The sequence below is a fragment of the Colius striatus genome, chromosome 1, assembly GCF_028858725.1.
Source record: "Colius striatus isolate bColStr4 chromosome 1, bColStr4.1.hap1, whole genome shotgun sequence".
Taxonomy (NCBI): Eukaryota; Metazoa; Chordata; class Aves; order Coliiformes; family Coliidae; genus Colius; species Colius striatus.
In genome coordinates this window covers 24851242-24879165 of record NC_084759.1, presented here as the reverse complement: position 1 = coordinate 24879165, position 27924 = coordinate 24851242, and the positions used below count along the sequence as shown (strand labels likewise).

Sequence of the window (27924 nt, the reverse complement as noted above, 5' to 3'; positions counted from 1 at the left end):
ACTCCACGAGAGGGTTTCAGATTGCTTAGCACAGAGTGCCATGTACATAGGGCAAGCTGTAGTTTTGTAAAAAACTAAAGAAAATACGAAAACCTAGAGAAACTTAAAGAAAACAGGAAAAACACGGCTTCCTGAAACACCTGTTTACATGAGGATCCAGTTAAAGTCATCATCATGTTTCACCTGAAAAAACAACATACTTTCTATCTGTCATTGCTGATGACTCTGAGTCACTTGTTTCCCTGCCCCATAGGCTGAATTAATGAGTAATGGGATTAGATCCAACCTGTGGACAGCTCACAAATTATTGACCTTAATGGAGACGACCTAGTCTTCCTCATTGCAGCTCTAGAGGTCTCTATATGATGATGCACATGGTTTAGTTACTGGCACTGTTTCTCAAACCAGATGTTTTACACATTTTCAGGGATGTGGTTTTCTGAATACAAATTAGTTGAAGTGGCAACGGAAATGAAAATTGGTGGTATTTGTAACTCAAATGAAAACATTCACATTTACAAATTGCTCTGTTTCTGGAGCTCTAATATAATGCTAACCATTTTTCTTATCTGATTACATTCTCATTCTAGCATACATTTCTTTTTCCCATTAAAAGTCAGTAACTTGGGCTCTAAACAGCGGAAAAATTAAACACCAATTAAAGCAATTAGAAAAACACTAATTTTGTCTCCCGAGTCTGGTTCTGCATTCCCTTTAGATGAGTAACTTCCATGGAGGTCAACAGGAGGTCTATGTGCAAACACACATTAGGATCAAGTCATGGAAGAAAATTAGATTAAGGTTTTATAAACAACTGACTTTGTGGTTTGTTTGGTTTTTTTCTCGATGAATTAAATAATTGAAAAACTCTCTCGTAGGTCAATCGGAAGTGAATTTTCTTCACAAAACCATGACCCAGATTTTGAAAAAACCCCAAACAACCAACCCCATGATTTTAGGTTAAAGAAAATGGATTAATTTTATCTATACAGACATACTGTGCATCCAGCTTTTAAAATCAGAGCTCTTTGAGTCACTTTTAAATACAGTTCAAAACAATCTTTGAGAAGAGTGCTTTTTCAAAAGGGTTGTAATGAAACATTTCAACTTATAATGTGTTTTATTTAGTCCAAACAATTTTGACAGAAATACATGAAGCTCATTATAGTAAACTGTGACCTCTGTTTTCCACTGAACAGAGAAGATGAGATAAGATGGAAAATATCTGCATAGGACTATGCTGATGGTTTGTTAGCATGAAAAGTGCCCTATTTTGCTTCCTGAGCTTAGCAATGTTATCTTTAGCTGTAAGAGCATAGTAGAAGATCACCAGGTGAACAATACTGAGCAATAATAGGATCTCCCAATGGAAATAATGATCAAAAGGCACAGTGGCCATTGATGGCTTTTAATGGTGTTGAGACACAAACATGACTGAAGTGAAGTCTGTTTCGACCAAGGTGACACGGAGATGGGCAGAGCCCTCTCTTTGTATTTCAGGATGTCCATCACAGTGAGGCATCAGTCACCATGAGCAGTTTTACAATACAAGTTGCAAGAGATAAGGAAGTCAATGAAAGCTAATCATTTAACTGGAAAAAATGTCACTGAAAGTCACACTCGTAGTATTACTCTTTTCCCACCTCTCTCAGATGCACTACACAGAGACTCAAACTGCTGCATTAATACTCCTCACAATGAGGAAATCCCAAAGACTGAAGTGAGTTTTTAGTATCTCTGGGGATGATGTTTCCACAGTCTGTATACATCTATAATTTATTGCCCAATATATGTACCAAATGCAAATAGGGTTGAAGACGTGTTTCTCCGGGAATGGATACCAATATTTATGAGGTTTTCCTTCTGATGCTTTGAGATAGATGAGCAAGAGGAAGTCTGCTCTATAGGTTACATAGGCTTATAGGCTCAGGACAGCACTGTGTCAGCACAGGCTGAAGCTATGACACCAGCACTGGTTCAGGCCCAGGGAGCAGATGCAGCCGTGTGTTATCCTGCACCTACTTGTGCAGAGACAATCATGTGAGCTAATATAGCTTTGGTGAGGGGTGGGAGGAACAGTTGGGTTTCTTCTTTCATCCCTTCTTTACAATTTTAATTTCGAAAGAAGCATGGAATAAATAATCTATAAATCCTGGGATCCTCAGAAATTATGTATGGCAAAGTCAATCCCTCACTTCTGTACTCTGACTTGCTCCCATTCTGCTTTTAGTTCTTTATTCCCTTTGCCACAGTCCCCATAGTAGTAGAAAATTCCAGTTTAACAGGGGAAAAAAAAAGGTGTATAATCATTTATTCTAGCCAAGAGAGAGGCCAGATAACTGTTTTAAGTAGCCATGAAGCTGTCCTAAGGCATTTCTAGAATGTTTGTATGCAAACATTCACCAGGGAGTCACACTGTGTCTCTCATAGCAGCTCCTACAGTGTCCTGGCTGCTGAGAAGTGAGGCAACGTCCAGCATTCACCAGTCATGAAGCTGCTGGAACAGTCCTTGAGGTTGTCTGAAGGGGGTGTAGGTGGAAACAGATGAAGAGCAGATCCTGACATGCTGCAACTTCACTCAAACTCATGGACGCTGACATTACTGAAGGCAGAGTCCACCTGCTGCCATTACTTGTTATCTGCAGAGATGACTCTTCATTCTCTCTAGCACATTTCCTGGAACAGCTGAATGCACAAGCAGAGCAGATACCATGCTCCCCAAGCACTGATTCATACCTATTTTCCTAATTATCCTTCCACTTATCTATTTTTCATGACGGGTTTCCAGTTGCAAATAGGAAGTAGTTGGTGAGTAGTTTGACACTGTTTTTTTCCCTATTTTTTTCCTCTTTTTGCATCTATTTTTTTAAAGATAGAATTTGAACTGAATTTGCACCTTCTCTATCTATGCATCTTTTCCATTTAATTTTTCTATTCTATATGTATTTGTTTGTATACCTATTTATTTATATATCCAGTTCTATTTTCATTGAAACTTCCTTGCTTTTTGCTTTTCACTTTTCCCTCACCTGGGATCTATCTTTGGGGAAGCAAACCAAAAACCATCCTGGAATACCATCCCATAAGACCATCTCAGCAAAGTTACTTCAAGAGGACATCGTACTCAAATGGATTAGAGCACGGGAGAGAGAAACAGAACTCAGCCTTTTTGATACCTATTTTGAGCAACTTCAGACGACAGAAGCTAGAAAAACCCAAGCTGAGCAAAGACATTTATCAGCCAGTCTGTCTCTCTGTCTTGCTGTATTTTCCACTCTCTCTTTCTGCCTGTAACCACACTTGTATTGTAAAAGTTACAATAAGCTTACAAAAGCTTTTTTTTGGAATATGAAGTCATGCAAAGTTTTTTTTCTTCTTTTCCCTTCCACTTTGAATGAAGCACTCTGAGTTTAGTACCTAACTAATTGCTTTTGATCTTGCCAAAGTTCAAGTTACTGTATCTGATATTTGTATTCATCGCAGCAGTCTACATTTCCAATTAATGAATACTGATGAGTTAGACACTAGAAAGTGCCTTTGGTCAAACAGCTTGTCTTCTTCTGAATTCCCATAGATTGAACCAATTATAAATCTGTCAGTACCATCTTCTTTCAATGTGAGCTGCAATGTTTTCTAACAGAATAGAGTTTACCAATAGTGTTTTTCCTGGAAGTTTTCCTGGGGAGTGGGCTTGATTATATTACACACAGCTGCTGGGTTCCTTCTCAATACTTACATGTAGCTTGAGCTGCTGAGGTCAGCAAAAACATGCATCAATGTATCAACATTTTTATCTACCTGCAACAGTAAATTGCAGATTATATGATATGGAAACCAGAAGAAATCTCTGCATCCTACATGAAAATACAGAGATGCGAGAGGAGATAGCAGAGTCTTTCAGTCAGTAACATTTGACTGCCTGTGCCAACAGCCACAGAAAACCACTCGATGTCAGCAGCTGTCAGAGGTGTGGTATGGGTACAGTTATGAGTAACATCAGATGATGAGATGTTTCTCTTGTTGGTTCCATGTCACCTAAAACAATTTTTCTGGCCTCACATTGACAACTGAGAATGCTGCTTGGGCAAGGGTGTGCAATACTTACTAAGGGGGCATTTCACTGGACATTTCACTATTCATTTGAAACACTTTAAGGTAGCAAACACACCTATGGCAGTGGATGAAATTTATTTAGAATGCTAACCTCTATTTCTCCCTGCCCTTTACCTGTCCCCATGGGGCCCTCAGCATTGGCACTGAAGACAGGAGAAAAAATTATAATGTGCCTTGTGAGGGATTGTAGCCCTACTTACCTTTTTGCTGCAATATTGCCTATTTGTACATAATTCACACACATCCCTCATCAGAAGATGCTTTTCTATCACTGCTGCCCATGTTTCTCCCACCACCAGTGGTTTTTTTTCAGTTTACTCCGCTGCATCAGACACATTAATTTGCATTTTCTCTTTTTCAGGCTGCATCTCATTTTGCTCCCTGCCATGGTTCTATTCTCACTGGGTGCCTTCGGATCATTCCTTTGTCCTGGCAGGTGTTTATAGCTTGGCCCAGTTTAATATCCTCTGCATCTTGATGAAGCTGTTTGGGAAGAGGAGTGCAGTCATGGGAGTACCTCAGCAGACAGGCCCTGGCACACAGCTCCCAGTGCTGGAGCAGCATGTAGGGAGCTGGAGCAGAATTTGCCCTGAGCAAACCACACAGAGAACCTCTGACAAAAATATATCCTTTGTACTTATTTCTCAGGATGAAGCTGGGCAAATGATTTATGGATTGTAACTAATATTCTAAGGCAAAAGACAAACCCATCTGTGTGCTGAAGGGGCAATGAAGGTGCAATTCATTATCTAAGAGCCTAATCTCCATCTTCAACTTTGCTAGTAGTACTCTCTGACAGAGACATGAACATATTCTAGGACCTGATCTGTATGACCAAATCAGTATGCAGTATTACAAAAGCAGCTTCATATATAAGTATATTCTGCTTTTACAGGGGGGTTGGACTAGATGATCTCTAAAGATCCCTTCCAATCCCTACCATTCTATGATTCTACATGCCAAAATTACTCTGACAGACACCTACACTCATTTATTAATGATAAAGCAGAGAAATAAGTGGATGGAGTAATGATATGCTCCTTCACACAGTAGAACACCTTATCTGAAAAAAAAAAAAATCTGTGGGCAAAAACATTTGTCAGCACAACTGGAATAAAATGTTCCTTTTTTAACAATTCAAAGTACTTTTCCTTTTATTCTTTAGAAATAGATATTTCATTAAAAAAATAATTTTACAAAGAAAACCTTTGAAGTTTGTTTGTAAAAAAATATGCACAAAATGATACTTTAAAAAATGGACTCTTTTTTCTTCTAATTTAACTGAAGCTGCTCACAAAGTTTAATGGTATTAAAGCTGCATCTTTTGTTGAATGTGTTAGCCTCTGAAATAAATGCACTCATCATGCTGCTCCCCACAAAGAAGGTGAACTTAAACCAAGCAGAGGAGCCCAGTCCAATTTCCTGAAGGCTTGTGGAGATCCTAGACATGCTGGTAGACACCTGCTGGGATTTTCATGTTTACAGTGAGTGATCAGCTCCCACTAATGTAAAACAAAGAAAATCAAAGTGAAAAATAGCTCATCTCACCTGGTCTTGCTTCACTGTCAGCTCTGTGGTGATTACCATGATTTCACTAACAGGCTTACCTAGCCTTGAAAGCAAAGACACAGGAAGCTGATGTTTCTTTTATCTCCAAAGTACAATGCTGAGAGGAGCCATGAAACCACCTTCATGTGGCATAGGCAAAGTGTCCCTGGCTGAGCTCCAGCCTGGAACAGCACCTTGACGACTTTGAGCCTCCTCATTCATAGATAGTCTACTAGAGCTAGGAGCTTTATGGAGTTACAGTGTGGGAGTGGGGCTGTGGTTGCAGGTGGGTCCTGTTTGCACATCAGACCAGCTGGCATCACATAGTTAATTTAGTGTAAAGCAGCTTGGGGCTGCTGTGTTGTGCCAAAGAGAAAACTCACACTTCTTTGACCAAAAAAAAAACCAAAAACAAACAACAAACCAAACAGAAAAAGAAAAAGAAAGACTTCTTCAAGCTACTGGTGCACTCTGAATTTGGGGCATGTAATCCTCTGCTGTAGCCACAGAGTGGGGCCGTTGTCTTTGGGAGCACACAGGAGCTGTGGACTGAAAAGGTCATTCAGCTGGGGAAGCAGCTGGGCTGTAATTCACAATGTTTCCTTAGACAACCACAACACATGCAGTGAAAATGGTGTCGTCAAGAAGAAAGGGAGGTATACGGACTTAGTAAACAACCTTCCCACGCAGATGTCATTCCCAGTGATGTCACTTAAAAAAAACCCTGGCTCTGAAGCATAAAAAGCTTGAGTACAGTGGAGAAATATGCTTCATGAGGATTTAGCATTGCTAGAGAACCACAGGGTTAGACAGTGAAACAGGATGGTGAACAAGCTGCTTGAAAGAGGAGTAAGAATTGTTCCCAAGTAAAAAATGTTTGTAGGAAGTCCAGACAAGACTTGCAGCTTACAGAAACCAACCTTTCAGGTGAGCTGGCAGACAGAGAAGGGCTGAAAGCAGAAAATCAATTAAATGGAATAAACTCTCCACAGAGTTGAAGAGTTGCTGAGTGAAATGCATAACAGTGTTTCAGGATGGGAACAATTTAGTAATGTTGAGGGCAGATGAATATGATGGGTTAACTTGATAGTATGGCCAAGGTGATCAGAAGTGTGAGAGAGTCTTAGATATAGAGGCTGCTACAGCCTTCACCAGGCACTCTTTGATTAAATACTCTTAAATAGACTGTAGTCATTCAACTAGAGAAATATGGGTTTTTTTTCCATGTGAAATCTTTCTGTTCTTTCCTTATTCCTGCTTTATTGGCATTTTTCTTTTTATAGATGTCCAGGTATACTTTGCAACCACCTGAAGCCATGCAGTCTTGGAGCAATACATTACTGGAGCTAATGGCACTGCTGCAGTCAGACAGCTTAGTCAAAACAAAAGGGGCTCAGGGCAAAAGCTGACCCAGGCCACAGAAAGGCAGTGTTAAAGCTGGAGAACCATGTGGCTGTAGGCAGGAGGAGGAACATACTGGCTCTTTAGTAACGAGTTATTGAACAAATCGCTCTCTAGTAAAGACATTGCTTAATCAACTCCAGAGACAAGAAAACCCATTAGGAGGAGACAGTGATCTAGAAGCTGCTGAGTTTTTGTACTAGGATGAATCACAGAATCATAGCATAGATAGGGGAGCTCTGAGGATGATTTGGTCTAGCCCTCCCCTACCCAAAGCAGGGTCAGCTCCAGGCAGGTTGCCAGGTCAACACATGGAGATCCCACAGCTTCTCTGGGTGACCTGTGCCAGTGGTTGACTACCCTCACAGTAAAATGTTTTCTTGTGTTCAGATGGAGTTTCATGTGTTTTAGTTTGTGCCCATTGCCTCTTGTCCTGTCACTGGACACTTTTTGGAAGAGCCTGGCTCTCTTTTCCTCTACCATCCTTTGAGTTATTTATACACAGTGATGAATGAGATCCTCCTGAGCCTTCTCTAGATTAAACAGTTCCAGCTTTCTCAACCTGTCCTCCTATGAGAGAGGCTCCAGTTCCTTAATCATCTTAGAAGCCCTGCATTGGGCTCACTGTAGTAGCTCCACATTTCTACTGGAAAGTTCAGAACTGGACACAGCAATCCAGGGGTCCCACCAGTGCTGAACAGAGGGAAGGATCCCTCAACCTGCTGGCAGTGCTCCTTCTAATGCAGCACAGGCTGCTCCTGGCCGCCTTTGCAGAAAGAGTGCATTGATGGCCCAGCTTCAATTTAATGTCAGTCAGGACTCCCCAGTCCTTCCCTGCAGAACTGTTTTCCAGCTGACCAGTTCTCATCTTGTACTGGTGCCTAGGGTTACTTCTTCCCAGATGCAAGACTGTGCGTTTTTCCTTGCTGAACTTCATGAAATGCATTTCTGCCCATTTCTCCAGCCTGTCCAGGTCTGTTTGGTGGGTGATAGAAAGATGGGGAAACAGAGAGAATGAGAGAGAGAAAATACAGAAATTTTATGAAAATGAAGAATCTAATCTGTTTTTCAGTTTTCCCTGGTGAAATATCCCTGCAATGCTGGAATGGAATGGAATAGAACTAGTTTAGAGTACAGTAGAATAGAATAGAATAGAATAGAATAGAATAGAATAGAATAGAATACTTCAATTGGAAGGAACTTACAATGATCATCTAGTCTCAACTGCCTGACTGATTCAGAGCTGACCAGAAGTTAAAAGGATGTTATTAAGGACATAGTCCAGATAGCTCTTAAATGCTTACAGGCTTGGGGCATCAACGACCATTCCAGGAAGCCTGTTCCAGTGTTCTCAAGTTAAATTAAGCTCAAGTTCTTGAGTTGCTGTTTTCTGGGTTCCCCCCCCGCCCTTTTTTTTTTTTCTTGAAGAACTAGTACTTAGTAATCCTCAAAAAATGCTATTATGCTATTTGCCTGTGGCTTCTCCTGATGCTATTCTGTTGGATCCAACTTGTTTGTATTCAAATCTGTCCTGATGTGAACAGGTGCGAATCAGCTAAAATCCCACATGTCACTGCAGAGTGGGAAAAAATTAATCTAGTAAACTACAAAGCCAAATCAAATGTGGGGCTTCAGTTACCTCTGTGCAATCTGAAAAATAGTTTTTGCTCTTGTGAAGTTGGACAACAGCTCATTGAACAAAATCAATGGTTTTCCAATAGTCTGTATTTAATATTAAATATATCTCTAATTTCAGCATAAAATCGCAAGCATAAAACAGTAATGGGAAATGTATCACTGACAACCAATACCCAACTCAACCTGTGGTCTCATCTATGGTTTTGATTAAATTCCTGCATTTGCAGCAGAGGAAGCAACAAATGTACAACTTTGTGGGTAAGAAAAGGTAGTTGAACAGTTGCTCCACCTTTATTTACAGTTCATTTCTTTTTACCTACCAGTCAAGACACAAATACATTCTGTTACAGGTTTGGGATTTGGAAGAGCTTTCAGAAAGAAAATAACATCTCCTGATCCCTTTTGAATAGTTAGCTCTTCTACCAAGGCCTGTCATCAATTACAGTGAAAAGTGACTTAAACAGAATTTTTGTCTAGATGAACAAAATATTTCAGAGACATATATATTCCTCACGTTCCTTAGTTTGACTCAGAAATTGCAGGTTTAAATTCTTTATTAGTCAGCAAGTTCCTTGACCTTTGTAAAGAGTTAATCACCACCATAAGTCATTGCCAGTTACATACTGTAGATTCACTTTTTAAAACTGAGAACGCCGACTCCAGCATCATCTATATGTTGTTTGTCACTGAACCGCTGCATTTCTAATGAGCATATTACACTATGCTTTCCAAATTTCTCTTTTAAAACCTGTATGCTTCATAGCAGAACGTGTCTGGTTGGTGAATTTATTGACAGCTTCATGAGAGGGTATTGGTAACAAATCCGGTTGTGAGATCTTCTGCATGTCCCTAACCCCTTGGCCTGCTGGGCAGCAGCACTGATTGTGGGAAGAGCACTGCTGAGTCCATCCCATCACCTGGAGTGATGTACTGTTATGGCAGCAACAGTGGCATTTCCATACTCTTTCCTTGGCTTGGATCCAGCCAGGAGAGCAAAATTTGCATGGACTCGAGTGGCAGGACGGGGCTGTGCTCACATGGTGCAGTAAGGACAGCACGGAGTCCCAGAGCACAGTGTCAGGCTGTGGTCCTAGCAGGTGACTTCTAGCATTTTGAATCATTTCTTTGATCATTTGGCTTGGTTTAATTTTCAGCTGACAGATCCTCTTCATGACGCTGCTAATTATTTTTCTGCAGAAATTGAATGCTGGGTCACATGTTGGGTATAACTCAACAGCATCACAAAGAGGAGTGAGATTGTGAAATATCGTCATTTCTCACCTCTTCATCTCTGGCCTCTCCATATGCTTAAAAGCATATACAGAAAAGTGGCAGAGACACTGCCTTTTTCCTTCCCATTTCTTCACATCCTCCACAGGTATACCTTGCACCTCCTGAGGGTTAGGGCACAGGCCTGCCTGGCCATTATGCAGATCCTTTTGTCTCCTCTCCACTTCTGTGCATCTGTGAAATTTTGGGACAAAATCTGTCCCAGAAAAGTCCTCCCTAATACAAGCAATTTCTGTCTCTGCTTACATGAGCACAAATATCTTGTGCCTAAAGGACAGTTTAAGAGCTATTCACTTGCTAGTGGTCATTGTTGTACACGTCTTTTAAAATAAGCCACTGGTTTGTAGTGGTTACCAGTAAGAATAAGCTATAAGCTAGAGTATCAGTGAAGGATGTGAAGCAGTTGTGTGATATTTATAATTCAGCAGCAAAAGCTGCCCCCCAGAGTAACAAGTCATTAGGAAAATGAGAGCCAAAGGGCTCCACAATGACCTCCACACACTCACCAGTGAGCATTGATATTATAGCTGCTTTACTGAATCAACCAAAGAGGCTCAAAAACTGAAATACAGACTTTATACAGAACGAGCAGGAGCACAAATGAACAAAGGCAACATTCTTCAAGAAATGCATTTTAGTTGTCTTATAAACATCAATAAATACTGAAAACATTGTGAAAATAAAATAAAAAAATAAACAATACAATTTTAAATTGCCCTAATACTTATTATTTCAGCTGCTTTTTAAAGTACTTTTGCAATAGGGATTTCATCCAGAAGTCCTTATCTAATTGAAAAAGGAGAAATAAAAGTAGTCAGCCTAGTACTGACACAAACCCAGGGAAAGGGTCACAACTAGAGCAGAAAAATGACACATCCAGTTAGAATCATATTACAGTTTGGCAGCAGTAGTCTTAATGAACACCGTATGTGAGCAATAAAGAGACAGCATTGCTATTACAGGCATGAAACGATGATCAAGTGTCATTACCCATGGTCCAAAATGGGAAAGAACATTAGTAAAAGGGCAAATGAAGACTAGAAAAAGAAAGAAACCAACCCCTAGGGAAACTTTAAAAGCCACCTCTTCATACCAGTCTTCTAAGGCAAATGTTGCATGCACTGACTCTCCCAACAAACTAAACAAAGCTCTTCCATTCCTCATGTGTTTGCTTTAATTTAGTTTCACGAAGAAAGGTTTGAGAGAGCGGATCGCTGCGAAGAAATACTACAAACCTCTAAGTTAGTGAAAGAACTTCCAGCATCGCTATTATAATCTGGGTAGGAGGAACTGGAAGAAATGATGTTTTTCAGCCTCTGTAGCGCAATGATCAATAGCAAAAGGAGAAAAGCTAAGAGACTAAGGAATATAGAAACATAGACATAGACATTGGATAAACGGCCAGGCGATGAATCCACTGAAGTGGAAAGGGATGTGGGATACAGCTCCAGAAAAGTCCCATTTTCCATGTTTCCTGCAAATCCAGATGAAGGGTCAGGTTCTGACATTTTTGTATTTGTGTTTTAAAAATCACAACAGACCTTGTATTCAAAGGCAGTTTTAGCAGCATAACAAACGGTTTATTTTAGGCAACCATTTTTCCATTCCAAGGAAGAGATGACAAGTTGGCCAGCGATCAGATTTATCCTTTGCTGCTCGAGCTCAGGCAATGTAAGATTGTATCCTTCAGAACTGTAAGGGAAAAAACCCAATTTATTAGCAGGTAATGTGATCTAATGTGCACCTGATACGATCTAGTTCTTAAGAGTTACAAGTTATTATTCCTTAGCACTAAGCTTCAACTCTTAAAGCATTAGCTAGTAACTATCTTTATATGTCTCTTTTCCAAACTGCAGGGATTAGGAGAAATCCTACCAACCAGTGATTTAAAATTGATCCTTCTGCACCACAAGTTGTTTAACTGATCAATGGCACAATCAAAAGTGTACTTTCCATGGGTCAGGCATATAAGGATCTGAATTTGTCTTGCAGAAAAAGTCTAGTCAAAGAATGAAAAATCCCTCTCAAGACTTCAGCTCGTCAACCTAGGTGAGCAAATCTGCTCAACACCATGATGGATGACAAATCCATTAGCCACCTACTCCATCCTGTCTTGCCAGAGACACTCAGAATGAGAAAATCTGCCAGACCTGCTTTCTTACTGTATTGATAAAATGGATCAAATGGTTTCAAAGATCAAAATGCATTGTTCTGCAATACTGCTGTGAGGATCTCAATGGAAGGCATGCTTCAGTGAAGTATTGCAGCTTCTGACACCCACAAGCAAAATATCAAGAGAATGGGCAGCCTTGGTAAATGGGCAGCAAATGCCAGGGGACTACCTAAGGGCAGCAAATGCTAATGGAGAGGAGACCTCATCTTTTGAAAAGCTCTGCCTGCAAGCACTTTCTGTCAGCAACTTGAAGCTCAGGTGCTGGCAGAGGCCAGAGTAGTACAGGATGAGCAGATCAGGGTATGCTAAGCTGCTTTTCTTTAAAACAACATACTTAGTCCCCAGGTTCAGTCTGGAAGCATGAGAGAAGAGTAGATGATGGGGAATTTCTTGAAAAAAGGTGATGTGCTGTATCATAGAATCACAGAATGGTAGGGTTGGAAGGGACCTTTAGAGATCATCTAGTCCAATCGCCCTGCAGAAGCAGGTCCACCTAGATCAGGTTACACAGGAATGTGTCCAGGCAAGTCTTGAAGACCTCCAAGGAAGGAGACTCCACAACCTCCCTGGGCAGCCTGTGCCACTGCTCCGTCACCCTCACAGTGAAATAGTTTTTTGTTATGTTTAAATGGAACTTTTTGTGTTCTAGCTTCGTCTCATTACCCCTTGTCCTGTCACTGGATACAACAGCTGTAGCTCAACTACATGGCATAACCCATTGCCTTTGGTTTGATAAAAAACAGACAATGCAAGGTGCAAGCGTGTAGGAAATGAAGCTCATTTTCTGCACATAATCATTCACAAGCACTCTTTCCATCCATCTATCCACTGTCAGCCTCTCACTGTGGATACTCAGGCACTGTAAGAGGAGGCAGTGAGCTCTCCTACTGCAAAGATGATATCCATAAAGAATTACACTCCTAGCATGGTACCTTTCATCCTCGTCTTGCTTTTGGCATCATCCTGCAGTCCCAGTTGAATACAATTATCTCTAACTCACAGCTAGAGACTTTGAAGAAAATCTCAGTGATTTTCATGTATCTAGGGACAGGATAAGGGATAATGGGATGAAGCTGGAACATAAAAGGTTCCACTTAAACATAAGAAAAAACTATTTCACTGTGAGGGTGAGGGAGCCCTGGCACAGGCTGCACAGGGAGTCTCCTTCCTTGGAGGTCTTCAAGACCTGCCTGAACATGTTCCTATGTGACTTTATCTAGGTGGACCTGCTTCTGCAGTGGGGTTGGACTAGATGATCTCTAAAGGTTCCTTCCAATCCCTATCATTCTGTGATTCTATGATTCATGGTGATAGAGAGAGTAAATACTGTCAACATCAGCTGGAGAGATAGAATCAGGCCCTTGAAGTATTGCTGGGACAATCTAGGTTTTCTAGGTCACACAACTGCACAAGTACCTCTCAGTGTTCCAACAAGTGTCCCAGCACTGGTCCTGTCAGTGGTCTGACTCATAATTTTGATTTCAAATATGCTACCTCTGCTAATTTAGTAAAGTACCTCTTTTTTCAACAGGCTGACACTTTTTGATGGTAGGTGTGACCACAAAACCCCCAGCCTGAACTAAAGATGGTTAAGAAGTATACAGTACTTTTCTGCTGTTTCTTCTCCGAGAACATAGATGCCTTGGAGACACCCACTGAAAAATGCTAAGAAGTTTACTTTACCGATACTTAAGTCATTTGCATAGTTACCCAATTTTACTTCTGCACTGTAAATTAAATTTAGGAGGTTATGTTATATGCTGTAAAAAGCCCTAGCTGCCTGAGTAAACAAGGACTACATTAAACAGTAGGTAGAATCTATCATGATGTTTTTAAATCCTATTTTGTTTCCTAAACCTCACAACTACATCTACACTATTACATAAAACAGGACAAGGCTATTCTCTGATCTTAGGGACAACTTCTTTGGCATGCTATATCACGGTGGCTAAACTCCCTTTTACCCCCATGGAGAGGGAGGTCAAATCACAGCTGCCTTTAAGAATGAATGATGACCAATCCTAACACCAAATATGTCCAGGCATAGGATGGAGGGTGACAGTTGACCAAAACCATGCCAGGAGGTGTGCTTGCTAATTCAACAGGAGAGATGATGGCAGACTTATGCCCTGGCCTGGATTAATTTACTAGTACACACACATCCACAATGTTTTCACTGATAAAAGGTTACATTCTAGGTGCTAATTTATTGTTTATTTATTGCATTTATTTTTCTATTGAGGAGCTTCTGGTAGTTTTAATCAAGCATCCTGATAGCCTACAAGATATGCAGGACCACAAAACTGTATCTGCAAACACCAGATAAAAATGTTCTTACCCTTATGGTATATGACTCATGATGATGCACACAATAGACTAAACCAAAACAATTTTATAACCCTAATAGTATTTAGCCTCACAAGAAACAGTATTTATTGTACCTTGTGAAATGTCACAACAGACTGAACAAAGAGAGATCCTTATGAGATTATACTCCTTTTGAACTGCCTTTAATTTAGTGCACCAAAATTAACTAATGTCACAATATACGTTCATTTGATGTTCTGGAAGTAGTTAAGTGCGTTATACCTAATTTATCCTTTTTAAAAGATAAGCTTTGATACAGAAGATGTTTATCCTTGATTACTTGTCATAACGAAAAGCAGATCCATTATTAATTGAATTTCTCTATAGTAACTTAAGGAACCAATTCACATAAATTCTTCAGTGTCTCAGAAGTTGAATGCCCTTAGATTCCTCACAAATTTGAAATCTGCTATGTTCTACTTTTACCATTAATAGTTTTGGCCCTGGTACAGGGAAGAACTTTGGCGAGGGACTTTCTTTGAAGTTAGTGCAAAATTTATGGTCTTAAACAGGACTAATCAGAACCTCACCATTAAGCAGAGATGTGAGTGCTTTGCTGAATCAGAGCCTTTATAGGTCTTACAATGTCAAGTGGGCTATTTTTAACCAAGTATTTTGTAGTGAGATCAGAGGCACTGTAAACTCTGATTCCAAATTACTACGGCCCAGATCCCAGTTGCCTCACCTACACCACGTAGTGATGTGACGTGTAAATTAAACTCACCATAAAATATAGCTTCAGCTAAAGTGGTTCTTTGGATAGTATTTTAGGAAGAAAAAAAAATCTATGTTGTTTTAACTACACATTTAAAAACATGGCCCTAAAGTGTAAGGTCCTATTCAGTCTAAAAGAATTTTTAGCAGCCATCTGTATCCTGCTGGAGTAAACCAGCAAAATCATACAGAGTGTGAACAAATGTGGTCCTGACATCTGAGTAGTATTCAGAGGAAAAGTACAAAATGTGTACAGAAACAAAATGGATTTCATCCTGATCCCTGATGACATTCCCTGTCCACATTGCAACCCTGTGGAGAGCAGCCAGGATGGTTTAGCTGGCAACATGGTGCAGAAGTGCAAACACTATTCTGGACTGAAATGCAGCTGCACAGTCTGAGGGCTGCAGGAATCTCTGCCATGCTGCAAATCAGATGTCCTAGACTTTAGAAGGGGGATCTACAAGTATTTTTATTCAGTGCACTGGGACTACCACTTCAGATTAGGTTCCTGCTTCTGCCAGGAGAAGAGGGTAAGTGGTATGAACCATTTATCTCTCTTTAATCATCCCAACAGAATAACCCGCAATAAAGACCAATGTCAGCTTCACCTTCTTGTTTGGCAATTGGGTTTGTGCGTATCAAAAGTAAATAGAACAAGATCATAACACCTAGCCCAAAGCTGTTCCTCCAAAAATGACTGGGAATGTTGTCACTGACTTCAAAGTATAATAGCAAAATGGAAAGTGTCTAACTGCATTAAACTCATTGTCTTTCTGAGAGCTGTAAGCCAATCAAAGAATTCAACTAAGGAGTCAAAGTTTTCAAACTCTGTACTGGTCCCTACCTTTCCATAGATGATTGATGAAAAGCTGAGTTGGTTTAGGGCAAAGATTGAATTTAAAGTGCTGATGATGAATGACTGGCAATCGGGAAGATCTCTGAATCTGACAGGAGAAAGCTTCCCAAATAACCAGTCCTGAAAATTCCTGGGACAGAAAGACTGGAATCTGTCTGCTAGGGAACTCAAATTTGGTGATGTAGCCAGATCTGGATTACTTTCTCAGAGGGATGTCTGCAATCCCAGGACAGGGATACATGGCTCGTGAAGGCTTCCTGAGTCACTGAGTCCAACCCCATGGCTGAAAGTCCCAGGTCATGCTTTGACAACAGCTGAATTCCTCTACTATTACTCCACTATTACACAGCCATGCTGTTCTGATCTGTATCTACTGACAGGACAGGGGGTAATGGGATGAAGCTGGAACACAAAAAGTTCCATTTAAATATAAGAAAAAACTATTTCACTGTTCAGGTGAGGGAGCCCTGGCACAGGCTGCCCAGGGAGGGTGTGGAGTCTCCTTCCTTGGAGGTCTTCAAGACCTGCCTGGACACGTTCCTATGCGACCTGATCTAGGTGGACCTGCTTCTGCAGGGGGGTTGGACTAGATGATCTCTAAAGGTCCCTTCCAACCCCTATCATTCTATGTTTCTATGATTCTATGTTGGGCAAACTGCTTGGAAAGACTCACGCATTTCAGTAAAACAATTCACTGTAGCAATAAGGTAGACTCCTGCTCTGTTGGTTTTTGATGTACAAGAGAGCAAAACCTCATCCTGCTACTTTAGTCCCCAGTCTTTTTCAGAAAATGCAAATATGGTCAAGAGTGGAGGCCTCTTCAATTAGCACATGCCTTGGGGGCTGAATTATAGGTAACATAAGCAATTTCATTCTGAACCTCTCTGAGACAGTAGTGATTTCCTAGTTCAATCCAAGGTGAATATTAAACGAGACTACAGCACTCTCCAGGATGGCATGCAGTAAACAGGGAGCTTCTTCATAGCCCAAATGGCATAAATCCTTTACCATTCAGTTGCCTGTATCTTATTTCTCTGCATATCTTGATGCAAAAATTATTTATCCAGGCTCAGTGAAATATAATTTAATGGAGCATACTCAAAACCACTGAAATACTAAAAGTTGAGGAGCAGGAAGCAATGATAAGTACGGCAGATTCATTTCCTTCTATATCAGCCATAGAGAAGCACTTTGCTTTCTTAGTTCTTCCTGTGTTTTTGTGACTACAAACTGAGAAATACTTTGGCTACTTTGGAGGCTTCAAAATATTTAAGCAGAGACACATATTGACATCAAAGAAAATCAGTAGCTTTATATTACAATCTCCCATCAACTCTTTCTTTACAGGTAGAAGCTATTCTAAAAATCCCTTATTGTAAACAACTCCTAACAGTGGACAACTTAATTTGCCTTTAATGTGGTTACAACAGGGAGGTCCTTCATCCTATCAGACATCAATATGCTCTTAATTGTATTTGCCTCCTTTCCCTAAAAAAACAATTAAAACCCTTTTGTCTGATTTCAGCCCAATGTATACAAAAAGACAGAGGATGTGTGGACAGGACTGTATTTCTACCATCTTCAAGGCTCTGTGACACAGCACAGGGAGTCACCTGCTGATCCAGTACAGGACAGCTGAAGAACCTTGCCCATGTCAGATGTCCATGCATCCTGCCACTTTGTACACACTGCCCTCCTGTGGTTTCAGTTCTCATGCTTGCACACACGTGTCCCAGGGGACACAGTGATGAGAGCCAAAGCAGCACACCCATACTAGTGGACCAATGTGTCCACAAAGGATGGCTTGGAATCATCCCACTGACGGGGAGGATCTGGTGGTTAGCACACCCTAGATGGCATTGAAAAAGACAGCACTGGCCATTAATCTGGCTAAGAAATGGCTGAGATGAGTTGCAAGACGGTAGTCTGGATCTGTGCAAAAATTGCTTGCTCCATATGAGGCAGACAGCTCTTTGTTTTCAGTAGGAAAGGGGAGGCAGAGGACGTTCATTAAAGATAACACTAGTTAGTAAAGAACTCACAAGCATGTTTTCTGCTCTCTTTTGCCCTTTTGGAAGGTTAAAGCCAGGAGTGCGCAGATAATGTCATCATCCCCTCATGACCTGAAACCAGAACCTCCTCTCCTTCATACAGCATCAGAGCAGGATGAACAGTAGGGGGATTGTGCAGGTTCCCAGGCAACATAGTGATGTCAGTTCCAAGATGAAACCTCATCACCTCTAAAGCTTTGTTGCCCCTAAGGTATCTTATCATGGTGGTTCCCTCCAAAAGCTGGCAGTAAGTTTTTGCTAGATATGTTGAAAAGACTAAGGTTTCTCATGACCTTCACTAACTTGATCTTGTGTACAAAAGAGCAAATTTATGATTTCACTCTTTCATCTTCCCTCTCACCACCTTCATTTTCTACATTTATTTCCTTTAACATATAGGACTATACCACCACTATATCACCACATATCATCCTTCCAGCTAAGGTGTAACACACAGCATTTAATGCAAACAGTAGCACTAGACAGAAAAGTGAGCAACATTTTAGAAAATGAAATAAAAAGTTGCATTGAGGAAAGGCAAAGACGTAGGAAAGGCAAAGAATGACTGCTCACCTGGAGTTTAGCAAGAATATGATTCTTAATAGTTCTTATTGTTGTATGAATGCCTTTGGCAATTAATATACCACAGTGAAGTAGGATGCTGCGCTTTTTCTGTTCCAGATGGACCTTCCAGCAGCAGAGAATCCCTTTACCACTCTGCCTGGGAAAAAGGACCACTCATCAGCTGACTCAATAAAATAGTGCACAGAAGGAAAAACTATTTCCTTTAAATTTATGATCTAATTTCATTTTTTAATTATGATTTAATATTATTTAAATTTATGACTTTTAAAATCTAAGAAGACAAGTGTCCAGATGGCTTGATTGCAGGTTAAAATCAAGTTACATTTTATTTGGAGTTTTGTGTGGGGCTGGAAAAAGGAAATTCACAGAGCCATAAGGATACTTAGATTAATTCAGAGAATACCAAATGCTTGTATCATTTACATTTCCTATGGATCTGCAGATTATAGAGTTCTTTATATGTAAAGCAAAGATATCATGACTTGGGATCAGACTTGGAGCCTGTCAATTGAATCTGCTCTTTAAAGGTATGAGAAAAACAAGCAAGGGGAATGAATAAAATACTTACAAGCAGGAAGATATAAGGATGCAAGCCAGATGTCCAACATGCAGGATGTGGTCAGTTATCACACCCCAATCTAATGGGACTGCATGCTGAGAAAAGCCCCTAAAAAAAAAAAAAAGCATATCAAAGCTGCAGAATTCAGTAATAACTACATTAATAAAATAATGGAGAGGAAAAGTGTTGAGTTTTGACTGCTCTTGATGCCAGAAATTTCAGAAAACAAACCAACTGCAATCCTGTCTCATGTTTTATTCCTGCCAGCCACATCCCTCTGCAGCTGTCCAGTTACAGCACTGCATGTATAATATCAGACCCATGATCTTGATCTCTGCTTTACAGCCATGCCTGAACACCACCTTTCTCTTCCTCTGCAGAGTACTCCAGGACCAAGACTGTCTACTCTCCCTTGGCACCTCTTTAAGCACTAGAGCACTGTATCTGCACTCCATTTCACATTATCCTCTAAAGACTCCTGCCAGGAACCAGGTCTTTCTGGATTAGACACCATTATTTATTTATTCTCTTTATTTCAGATAGTCTAAAGTTTAACTTCATTTACCTGAACTCCCCAAACTGAATACTGTATATACTCAAGGACAGCTTAACAGATTCGTGTCTGCTACATTTGTTCAACAACTAAAATTAAAATGGGGCCCCTGAACTGTTTTCAATAAAGCAAATTAAATTGATTGTATATATGAAGAAACAACCCCAGATGATGCATATTAAAGCAAAAGTAGGGCCACCTTCAAAAAGATCCTCCCCTCCAGGAAGGAAAGCACTTACACAACCATCACACATCTTAGAGCTCTACCCTTTCAGCACATTTGGTTTGAAATGCATTAGAGAAGCAGATCTCTGGGGACGAATGTTAATGCATTGCTGTGTTGCTTTCATCCCTTCAGTCACTGAATCACTTATGGTTTAAGCCTGTCCAAGTTCAATAAAGAAAATTATTTAGTGCTGTTGTTTAAAGTCAGCATCGTTGAAATCAAAATGTTTTGATAACATTGACTATGCTAATGTCCCACCAAAGGGAGCTGGACAGCTTCCTGACTACCTCCCTGTGCAGAAGGAGAAGAGAGAGACTGCACTAGAACTCCAAGGTCAGCTTCCCCAGGGATGGACCCAGCACATCCTCTGAATGTGAGGGCCTGCACCTCATGGCCTTGCCCAGGACCTGAGGCAGGTGGTGGTACTGAGATAGCAAAGGAGATGCAACAGCCTCCATATACCTTTTCTCTGGTAAAGCTGTCTCATGTAACAAAGAGCTCGATCCTATGCCTCTCAGTTTTGTCTGTTTGTAGCAGAGAGCCTTTCCCCTCCCTTTGTTTCTTCCAGAACAACTTTCCTGGGCGAAAGAGGCATGGATCTTAGCAACAGAGACTGTAACTTCAAACAACACAAATACAAATATTTTTTCTTCTTTTCCAGCTCTCCTTTGTCTCTGCAGGATCTTTAGTCCCTCTCTTCCCAGATACACTGAGCACCTGCTCTTGCCTATTTCGCCCTTCATCCAATATAATGCCCCAACCCAACGCCTGGCTAGGGGAAGGGAACAGAGCCTAACAAATCTAGAGCTGATTAAACATGCTAGAGATGCAGTGGAAAACACAATACATCCTCAAGGCCCTTTAAATGCATGCATTCATATTCAAATGGCAAGGGTACACAGCAAGATGGAGAGGTCTGAGCTTTTAATTACCTTTGAAGAACACAGACCATAACATGAAGAAGCTTATCTACAGGGGACCCCCTGGCATACACAGTCCCATCTCATGGTCCTTCATCCTTCTTGCACCAGCCTAATACCCTTCACACCTATTTTCACATTCTTAGATATAGCACTAGCCCACAGCTGAGACTTGTCCTGACCATGTTCTGGCACAGCAGGGTTTGGTCCAAACACTATATTCACTCCCATTGCCAATAAGATATGTGAGGAGCAGGGATTTATCTGTTTTCTGTGTCTCTCAGGATGTGAATGGGGAAAGGCATCTTATTGCTGTACATCTGGGACCTCAGATGGGGAAATTAGACCCTTCCTGGTCTTGCTTCCCGTAAGAGTGTGAGTCTGAATCTCACCCAAAGGACACACAGTCTCTGGGGAAATCAATCTCCTTCTTGTGCTGGTTTTCTAAAAATATTTATTTCCCACTTTTGTTGAAAATTTCCTGTGAAAATGGCAGGTTGTTGAAAACCCCATGGAGACAGCAACCTTAATTTCTGTGTTTTGTGGAATGAATTCTTGTTTGATTTCTTGTAATCTCAGATTTTGGAAGTTTCATTTGAACGGATTTAGTGTAGGGTGGAATGGCTGCTTAATTAGAAATGTACTTTTTCACAGAGCAAAAAGAAAGGAAGGTAAAAAGGGGAAAAAGATTGGTTAAACCCCATTTCCCTCAGCAGAACAAGTATACGAAAGTATTTCAGCTGCTTCTGTCTTGCCATCTCCTTTCATGGTTGAGTCATCCTGTTGGTGATCTCATTAATGTTTACAAATACGTCAAGAGTGTGTGCCAGAAGGATGGTGTCAGGCTCTTCTCAATGATGACCAATGATAGGACAAGGGGCAATGGGTAAAAGCTGGAACATAAGAGGTTCCAAAGAAACATAAGGAAAAAATTCTTCACTGTGAGGGTGAGGGAGCACTGGAACAGGCTGCCCAGATGAGTTGTGGAGTCTCCTTCTCTGGGGACTTAAGAAATCCACAGGATGAGTTCCTGTGTGACCTACTCTAGGTGGTCCTGCTCTGGGAAGGTGATTGGACTAGATAATCTTTTGAGGTCCCTTCCAACCCTTAAGATTCTGTGATTCTGTGATCCCATTCCTGCTACTGCTCCTTGCTGAGGCTGCAAGCAGCTGTGTGGAGGGTAAGCCTCAACGCTGATAAGCCTGTTGGGAGAAGGTGCCACTTAGCACCTGTGGGGCTGGTGATGCACTTCATCTCAGAACAAACAAAAGTTGATGAAGGTTTGTTACCTTATGACTGAGTTTCAACCAATAATCACCTGTTGTATTTCAGACAAGAGGACCATTGCTGGGCTCCACACCTAGGGCCATGTGGCGCTGTATTTGCCCTCTCTGATGCCACATATACTTCTCTTGGGGTAATGCTCCAGCTCCTCTATGCCCTTTCCTCAGAGCAAAAGCTAGCAGATAAAATATCAAGCCCCAGGGCAAGCAGTCCCTGTGATCAGAGGTTGCTTTCATTCTCCATCACGCTCACTTGTGAAGCTAATTACTTGAAGGGCTCAGACCCTTATGTTCAGCATCCCTCCAGGTAAAGGGGGAAAACCCCTCAGACATATCAGGCATTACCTTCTTCACCTACCAGAAATACAGTTTTAGGACAGAATATGGCTAAATCTGAAATAGAATGGACTGAAAGTCTCTATTGTTCCCTTCAGTGCTGTGGCACAGCATCCTGCCCGATGCCAGGCTATGTGGCTGCGCACATCAGCGTAGCTGAGAGCCTCTCTCCCTCATACTCCATGGGAGCATGGCCACTTCTGTCTCAGGAGTCCTCCCTACTCACTTCAGCAAAGGGCTGAACTTTACTATTCACTGTGGTTATTAACCCTCAGCTAATGAAGTTATGACTCAGTAAGAGTAATAAGAAAACACTTTCCTACAGTAAAATTCAGTTGACACACTGGCTTTAATATATTTTATAAAAACAAAGTATATGGTCCATATCGAACCTGAAAATGCCAAGCAGATTTCATTTTAATCTCTTCAGAAATCCTATCACACTATATAAAGCTATGATAGTTTTTGTACACTTGATTCAACAGGAACCTTTGTTGATGCATCATTTAGTTTCAGAATCCCACCCCCCCCCCCCCAAAGCAGTGTATTTGTGTGCATAATATTGCATATTGACACTATTTGCAAAAGAGTCTGCAATACCTTATGCAAAAAGAGAACACTCTTGCAAAGGGAGTTGCAGTGAACCACGCTGTAATGTGTAAGCATAAGGGGGCAGGGTTGCACCTGAAATGCCAGAAAGAGCAAACAAAGATAATGTAGACTGTGGAAGGGGAGCTTCTGCTGAGGGTGGAGAGAGCGATCTGTGCGACATTGCCTCTCAGGTCTACTAGCTTTAGAGGACACTATTTTACTCAAATCCAGAGCCAGGCTAATTCCAGTGAGAGGGATGGTGGCAGCACAAGTGAGGGTTTGTCTAAGCATCTCACCAGCCAGCCACTAAAGGCACGACAGCAAAAGCAAATATGCTGGGACATACCAAGGAAATGAATGAAGTGATGGACAAGGTGTCCATTTGAAGCTGCTGCACACACAAGGCAAAGCTCAGGGAAATACAAAGGTATTGTATCTCTCTGAGGGAGAGAGATGCTGATCAAAGCCCAGGGGTATGCCTTGGTAAAGCAGGAGAGGTTTGGGGAGAGTACTGAGGACACCTGAAAGTGAAGCCCCCGCACGCAGGGTAGAAGGGGGAGCAGCTGCAGCGGATCGCCTGTGCCGTAACAGGATTTCCTCTGTGCAAGCCAGGAAAAGGAGGTAACCGCAGCCATGAAGACACAAGGGGAGGAGTGCTCACAAGAAGAGTGCAGGAGGTAGAGATGAAAATGTCTTGACTTTTTAGTGTTTAAATTCCGAGTCTCAAACCTATCAGAAACATCATTTTTGTTTAGTAACTTCTGGAAGTACTCTATTGGACTTTATTAATTCCTTTTCTGCTTCTGCGTAGATGGGGCGCCAGGAGGAAAACTGCACTGCTTCCTGCCTCTGATGCGGAATTTACAGAATACAATTTATAATTTGTGCTGCACTAGTAAGACCCAATTATGAACCAAGACACTTGGCAGACACAAGCTATCCCAGTCAGCCTTTTACATCCAAAAAGGTTAACTAAATGCAAACGGCAATAATTTCCTAAGCTAAATATACATACAGATGCTCATGTACTTGGAGACAGTACTAGAGTAGACCTGTATGAAAAAATAGCCCAGAACCCCCTCCCCAGCATTTCTCCTGTTGACAGCAACATGCACATACTGGACATAGGAAGTAGCAGTCTGCAGGCAGGAGCAGAGGAAAAATGAGGAAACATGAAGGAGACAGGGGTGACGTGCCTGCATCTCCTTCCTCCACCCTGGGTGATGTGGATGACCCAGTCTGAGACAGAGGTGGGGAAGGAAGACAGACAGTACCCACCACAAGCAGTAGCAACCATCCCTAAAGGATAAGCCCTTCTAGGTATTATAGCAGAGAGAAGGAGGCTGGTTTCAGCTTGTCCTTCATTTCGGTCTGTTCAGGCATAAAAAAGTCAGAGAGGGGTCAAAATGACTGTAAAAAACAAAATCCTATGGCAACAGGCATCAACTTTCCAACCAAATTCCTTATCAGAATTAAACTACCAGCACTATGGACACCCTATATGGTCCAGACTGTACGCATTTCTTCTATTCATCTTTCTTCCATTCTGTTATAATTACCTGAGAATTAAATTTAATAATGCTCAGTATGCATTCCTAATTGTCTTTGCCAACACAAATGTTAATCAACATGGCAAATGCTCAGCCCTTTGCCACAGTTTTCACAATTTCCCTCTAACGGTTTAATGTTGCAAGGGTAGGAAGAGTTTGCTTCTCTTGCTTTCTGTCCCGAACTTCATTACATCTTCTGAGAAGACACTGTAACAGCCTGCAGCTTTTAGCTGGACGTAAAGTGTCTGAAAAGTGCACAATTTTCTGCGTCCATCCTGTTTTCTTTCGCCACGTTGTGCAATCAAAACTCAGCTCTTCTCCCAGTACACTGGACAGGCATTTAACAATTTATTTGCAGCGGGAGCAATTCCCTTCCTGTCATCTTCCTGCAAACAATGTGAAAGAGCACACGGGTGCCAATCTCCACTTATACCCATGGAGCAAAAATGTGCTTGCACAGTGATAACGCTCTGCACTATCAAACCCCGGGTCTGCAGCATCTTTCAGAAATGGAAACCTACCCGTGCCTCCCTTCCCTGGCATCCCTCCTTCCAGAGGCTGCACACCCCACGCTCTCCCGGAGCGCTCCCCTCTCTGCCTCCATCAAAAGCAATTTCTCCGAAACGACAAAGCGTTCATTCAATTCAAGCACTTTGACAACCCACGAAGTCAGTAAAGACAAAAATAGGTTCTCTTCCAAAATACCGTTGGGAACAATCAAACACAGGCCTAAAGCATCCCTAGGTTTAAACGCATGTGAAAATGAAACGCCCTTGATTACGGCACACGAACGACAAGCCATTCGAGCGACTCTCCCGGAGCAGCGGCAGCCGGTGGGGCACGGAGGGCAGACGCGGCTCCCGGATCTCCGGCCCCGCGGGGAGCGCGGCCGCAGCGCGGGGGAGGCACCGCACGCCGCACGGACCGGCGCCCGCCGCTCCGGGGACCTGAGCAACAATTCTCGGCGGGCCGGCTCGGCCGGACGCAACCGAGGCTCAACGCGAACCGAGGGCATGGGATTTAGGCAGGGGGAGAAAAAAAGCCCCAACCTCAAACCCAAAGTGCCGACCTCCCTTCAAAAGGGAGACGGGCAGACCCTGCCGAAATGCTTCACCGTAGGTACCGTCCTACCCACAGCCGCCCCGCCGATGCCAGCCTCGCTCACCGCTCAGCCCTCACCGCTCCCGGCTCCCGCTCCTGCCGCCGTCCCGCGCGGCCGCGGAGGCAGCGCCGCCGCCCCCGCCCCCGTCCCGCCCCCCGCCCGCCCCTGCCCCACCGCCCCCCCGTCCCGCCCCGCCGCCCCCCATCCCGCCCCGCTGCCAACCCGCCGGGGCAGCCGCTGCCCCTCGCTCGGTGCTGGGGCAGTCGGTGCGGCTGCAGGAGTCGGCTGCGGGACGGACTCCCCAGCCGACCGCTCCGCCGAAAGTCACCGCGATTTATCCGGCATCACACAGCCTCGTGCTGGCACCGGACTGGTGCCGTGCCGCGATATTTACCGCTGAAGTGTGCAGCTTCCGAGCTCCCGAGACTGGTCCTTCTTTTCCCCTACGTGAAGTCTACATCTAAGCGGGCAGAGCAGCTCGCGGGAAATGCTGGCTCCTCCGTGGTGGAGAGTCTGCAGAGGGTCAGGTTGTAGCACCACAGCCAGGAGCTGGGCACCGCGAAGAAACTTGCAAGTGTCGTTCTAAAAATTCCTGCAAGTTTTCAGGATAGCTGTCGAGGCCCTCAAGGATACCGTGACATCATTTACACAGGAGTGAATTAATAGTCGCGCCAAGACCAACTGAGATAATGCCTATAAAGTAGCATAAATGAGAACAAAAGCTGGCTTGGCTAGTACCTTTGGAGACTGGCTTACCTACAGACATAAGGTACTCTGGAAACAAATATTGGGAAAATGCTGGCTGGCTGGGACACATTTCCTTCCATGGACACTGTGGAAGGAAAGGCTCAGCTGGCATCTGGTGCACTTGTCTCATCCACTGTGATTCTTTTTGGCCAAATGACTTTACTGTGGGTTATAAATCAGTGATGAGCACTGTGAAGAGCAGATGGGGAGTTTAATGCACCCTCTGCAGCTCAGTCTTGTGTCTGGCTAATGTCCACGTGCAGTTCTGAAAAGGATGTTGGAAAAGGTTGTTCTTCATTTTAAATTGCTCTTTGAGAGCTGCACAGTTCATAATGTGCTGCAGAGGCACTTCTGTGAGATGTGCTTTCTTTGATATAGTCTATACAGTTTCAGTAGAGGAGCACTTGGGATGTCATGAAACAAAGCCTGTTTTGGAGGAACAAGACATATGAATACTAAGTAAAAGACAAATCCCAAGTGGAAAGTAATTTCCAAGGAATGAACCGTGTTTCTCCTTGATAATAACCTGTGAATGCAATGGCTTACAAAAGTGATGGGTTTGGCTTTAAAATGGCAAAATGCCCTTTTCATATTTCACCTATGAAAAAGGAACTCAAGTCTTTGTTTTTGTTTTTTGTTTAGGTTTGGCTTCTCAGTGTGGAAAGTCAAATGCATAGTATATGAACACAAACACAGCAGAATATTGGTTAGTTCTATGATATCCCTACCCAAAAGCAGACCACTGGCTCAGTTCAACCTGCAACCACTGCAGAAAAGGGCACATTCAACAGTGGACTTGCTGATTACGTGAGCTGTTGTGGCAATGACACACAAAGCCTGTTGAAACTGTAAGGAAAGAAATACTGTAGACTCCTACTACACTACTAACAATTATCAGAGTAGAGGTGAAGAATTCTGCTGAAGCCATTAAAAAATACTATGTCCTTTCTTATTTGTGTAGTCAGATTAGACAGCTTTTTGGTACAAGTCTGGTATCTGGGATATCACTGGATATAAACAGAGACAGATGGTTGATTAAAGTTCTCAAGATTAATTTTGTTATATTGATAGAGGCCCAGGTACAAAAATCTAAGGAGATAGGAGAAGCAAAAGTAGTGAAGCAAAACATTTGCATCTTAAAAAAAAAAAAAAGAAGCCATGAGAAATGTTCCTCTTATATCTCATTTATTCCAGCAGTGGAATTGTAAGCTAAGACAGACAGAAAGAATCTGCCCCCGAGGTCAAGCAGGAGAAAGGAGGAAAGGCAAATGCAACAGAACTGAAGTGGTTGTTAAGTAAGGCACACACTTGCTAGCAT

At 42.2% G+C, this 27924-nt stretch overlaps 1 protein-coding gene across 3 annotated transcripts; it reads right to left on the bottom strand.

Annotated features, from left to right (window-relative positions):
- Positions 1-10713: 10713 nt before the first annotated feature.
- SERTM1 (serine rich and transmembrane domain containing 1) lies at positions 10714-25966 on the bottom strand. 3 transcript variants are annotated; one of them, XM_062020446.1, is made up of 4 exons: positions 25923-25966; positions 19308-19406; positions 18728-18875; positions 10714-11682 (listed from the first exon to the last, which is right to left on the bottom strand). In XM_062020446.1, the coding sequence occupies exon 4, from the start codon at positions 11496-11498 to the stop codon at positions 11175-11177; it is 324 nt and encodes a 107-aa protein (XP_061876430.1). In that variant the 5' UTR covers positions 11499-11682; positions 18728-18875; positions 19308-19406; positions 25923-25966; the 3' UTR covers positions 10714-11174. The 3 variants fall into 3 exon arrangements, with proteins under 3 accessions (XP_061876430.1, XP_061876431.1, XP_061876432.1); XM_062020447.1 differs by having other exon boundaries at positions 25889-25930; XM_062020448.1 differs by lacking the exon at positions 18728-18875.
- Positions 25967-27924: the final 1958 nt, after the last annotated feature.

Excerpts from the sequence above, each read along its gene's own strand:
- SERTM1 (XM_062020446.1), bottom strand. The coding sequence starts at position 11,498 with ATGTCAGAACCTGACCCTTCATCTGGATTTGCAGGAAACATGGAAAAT.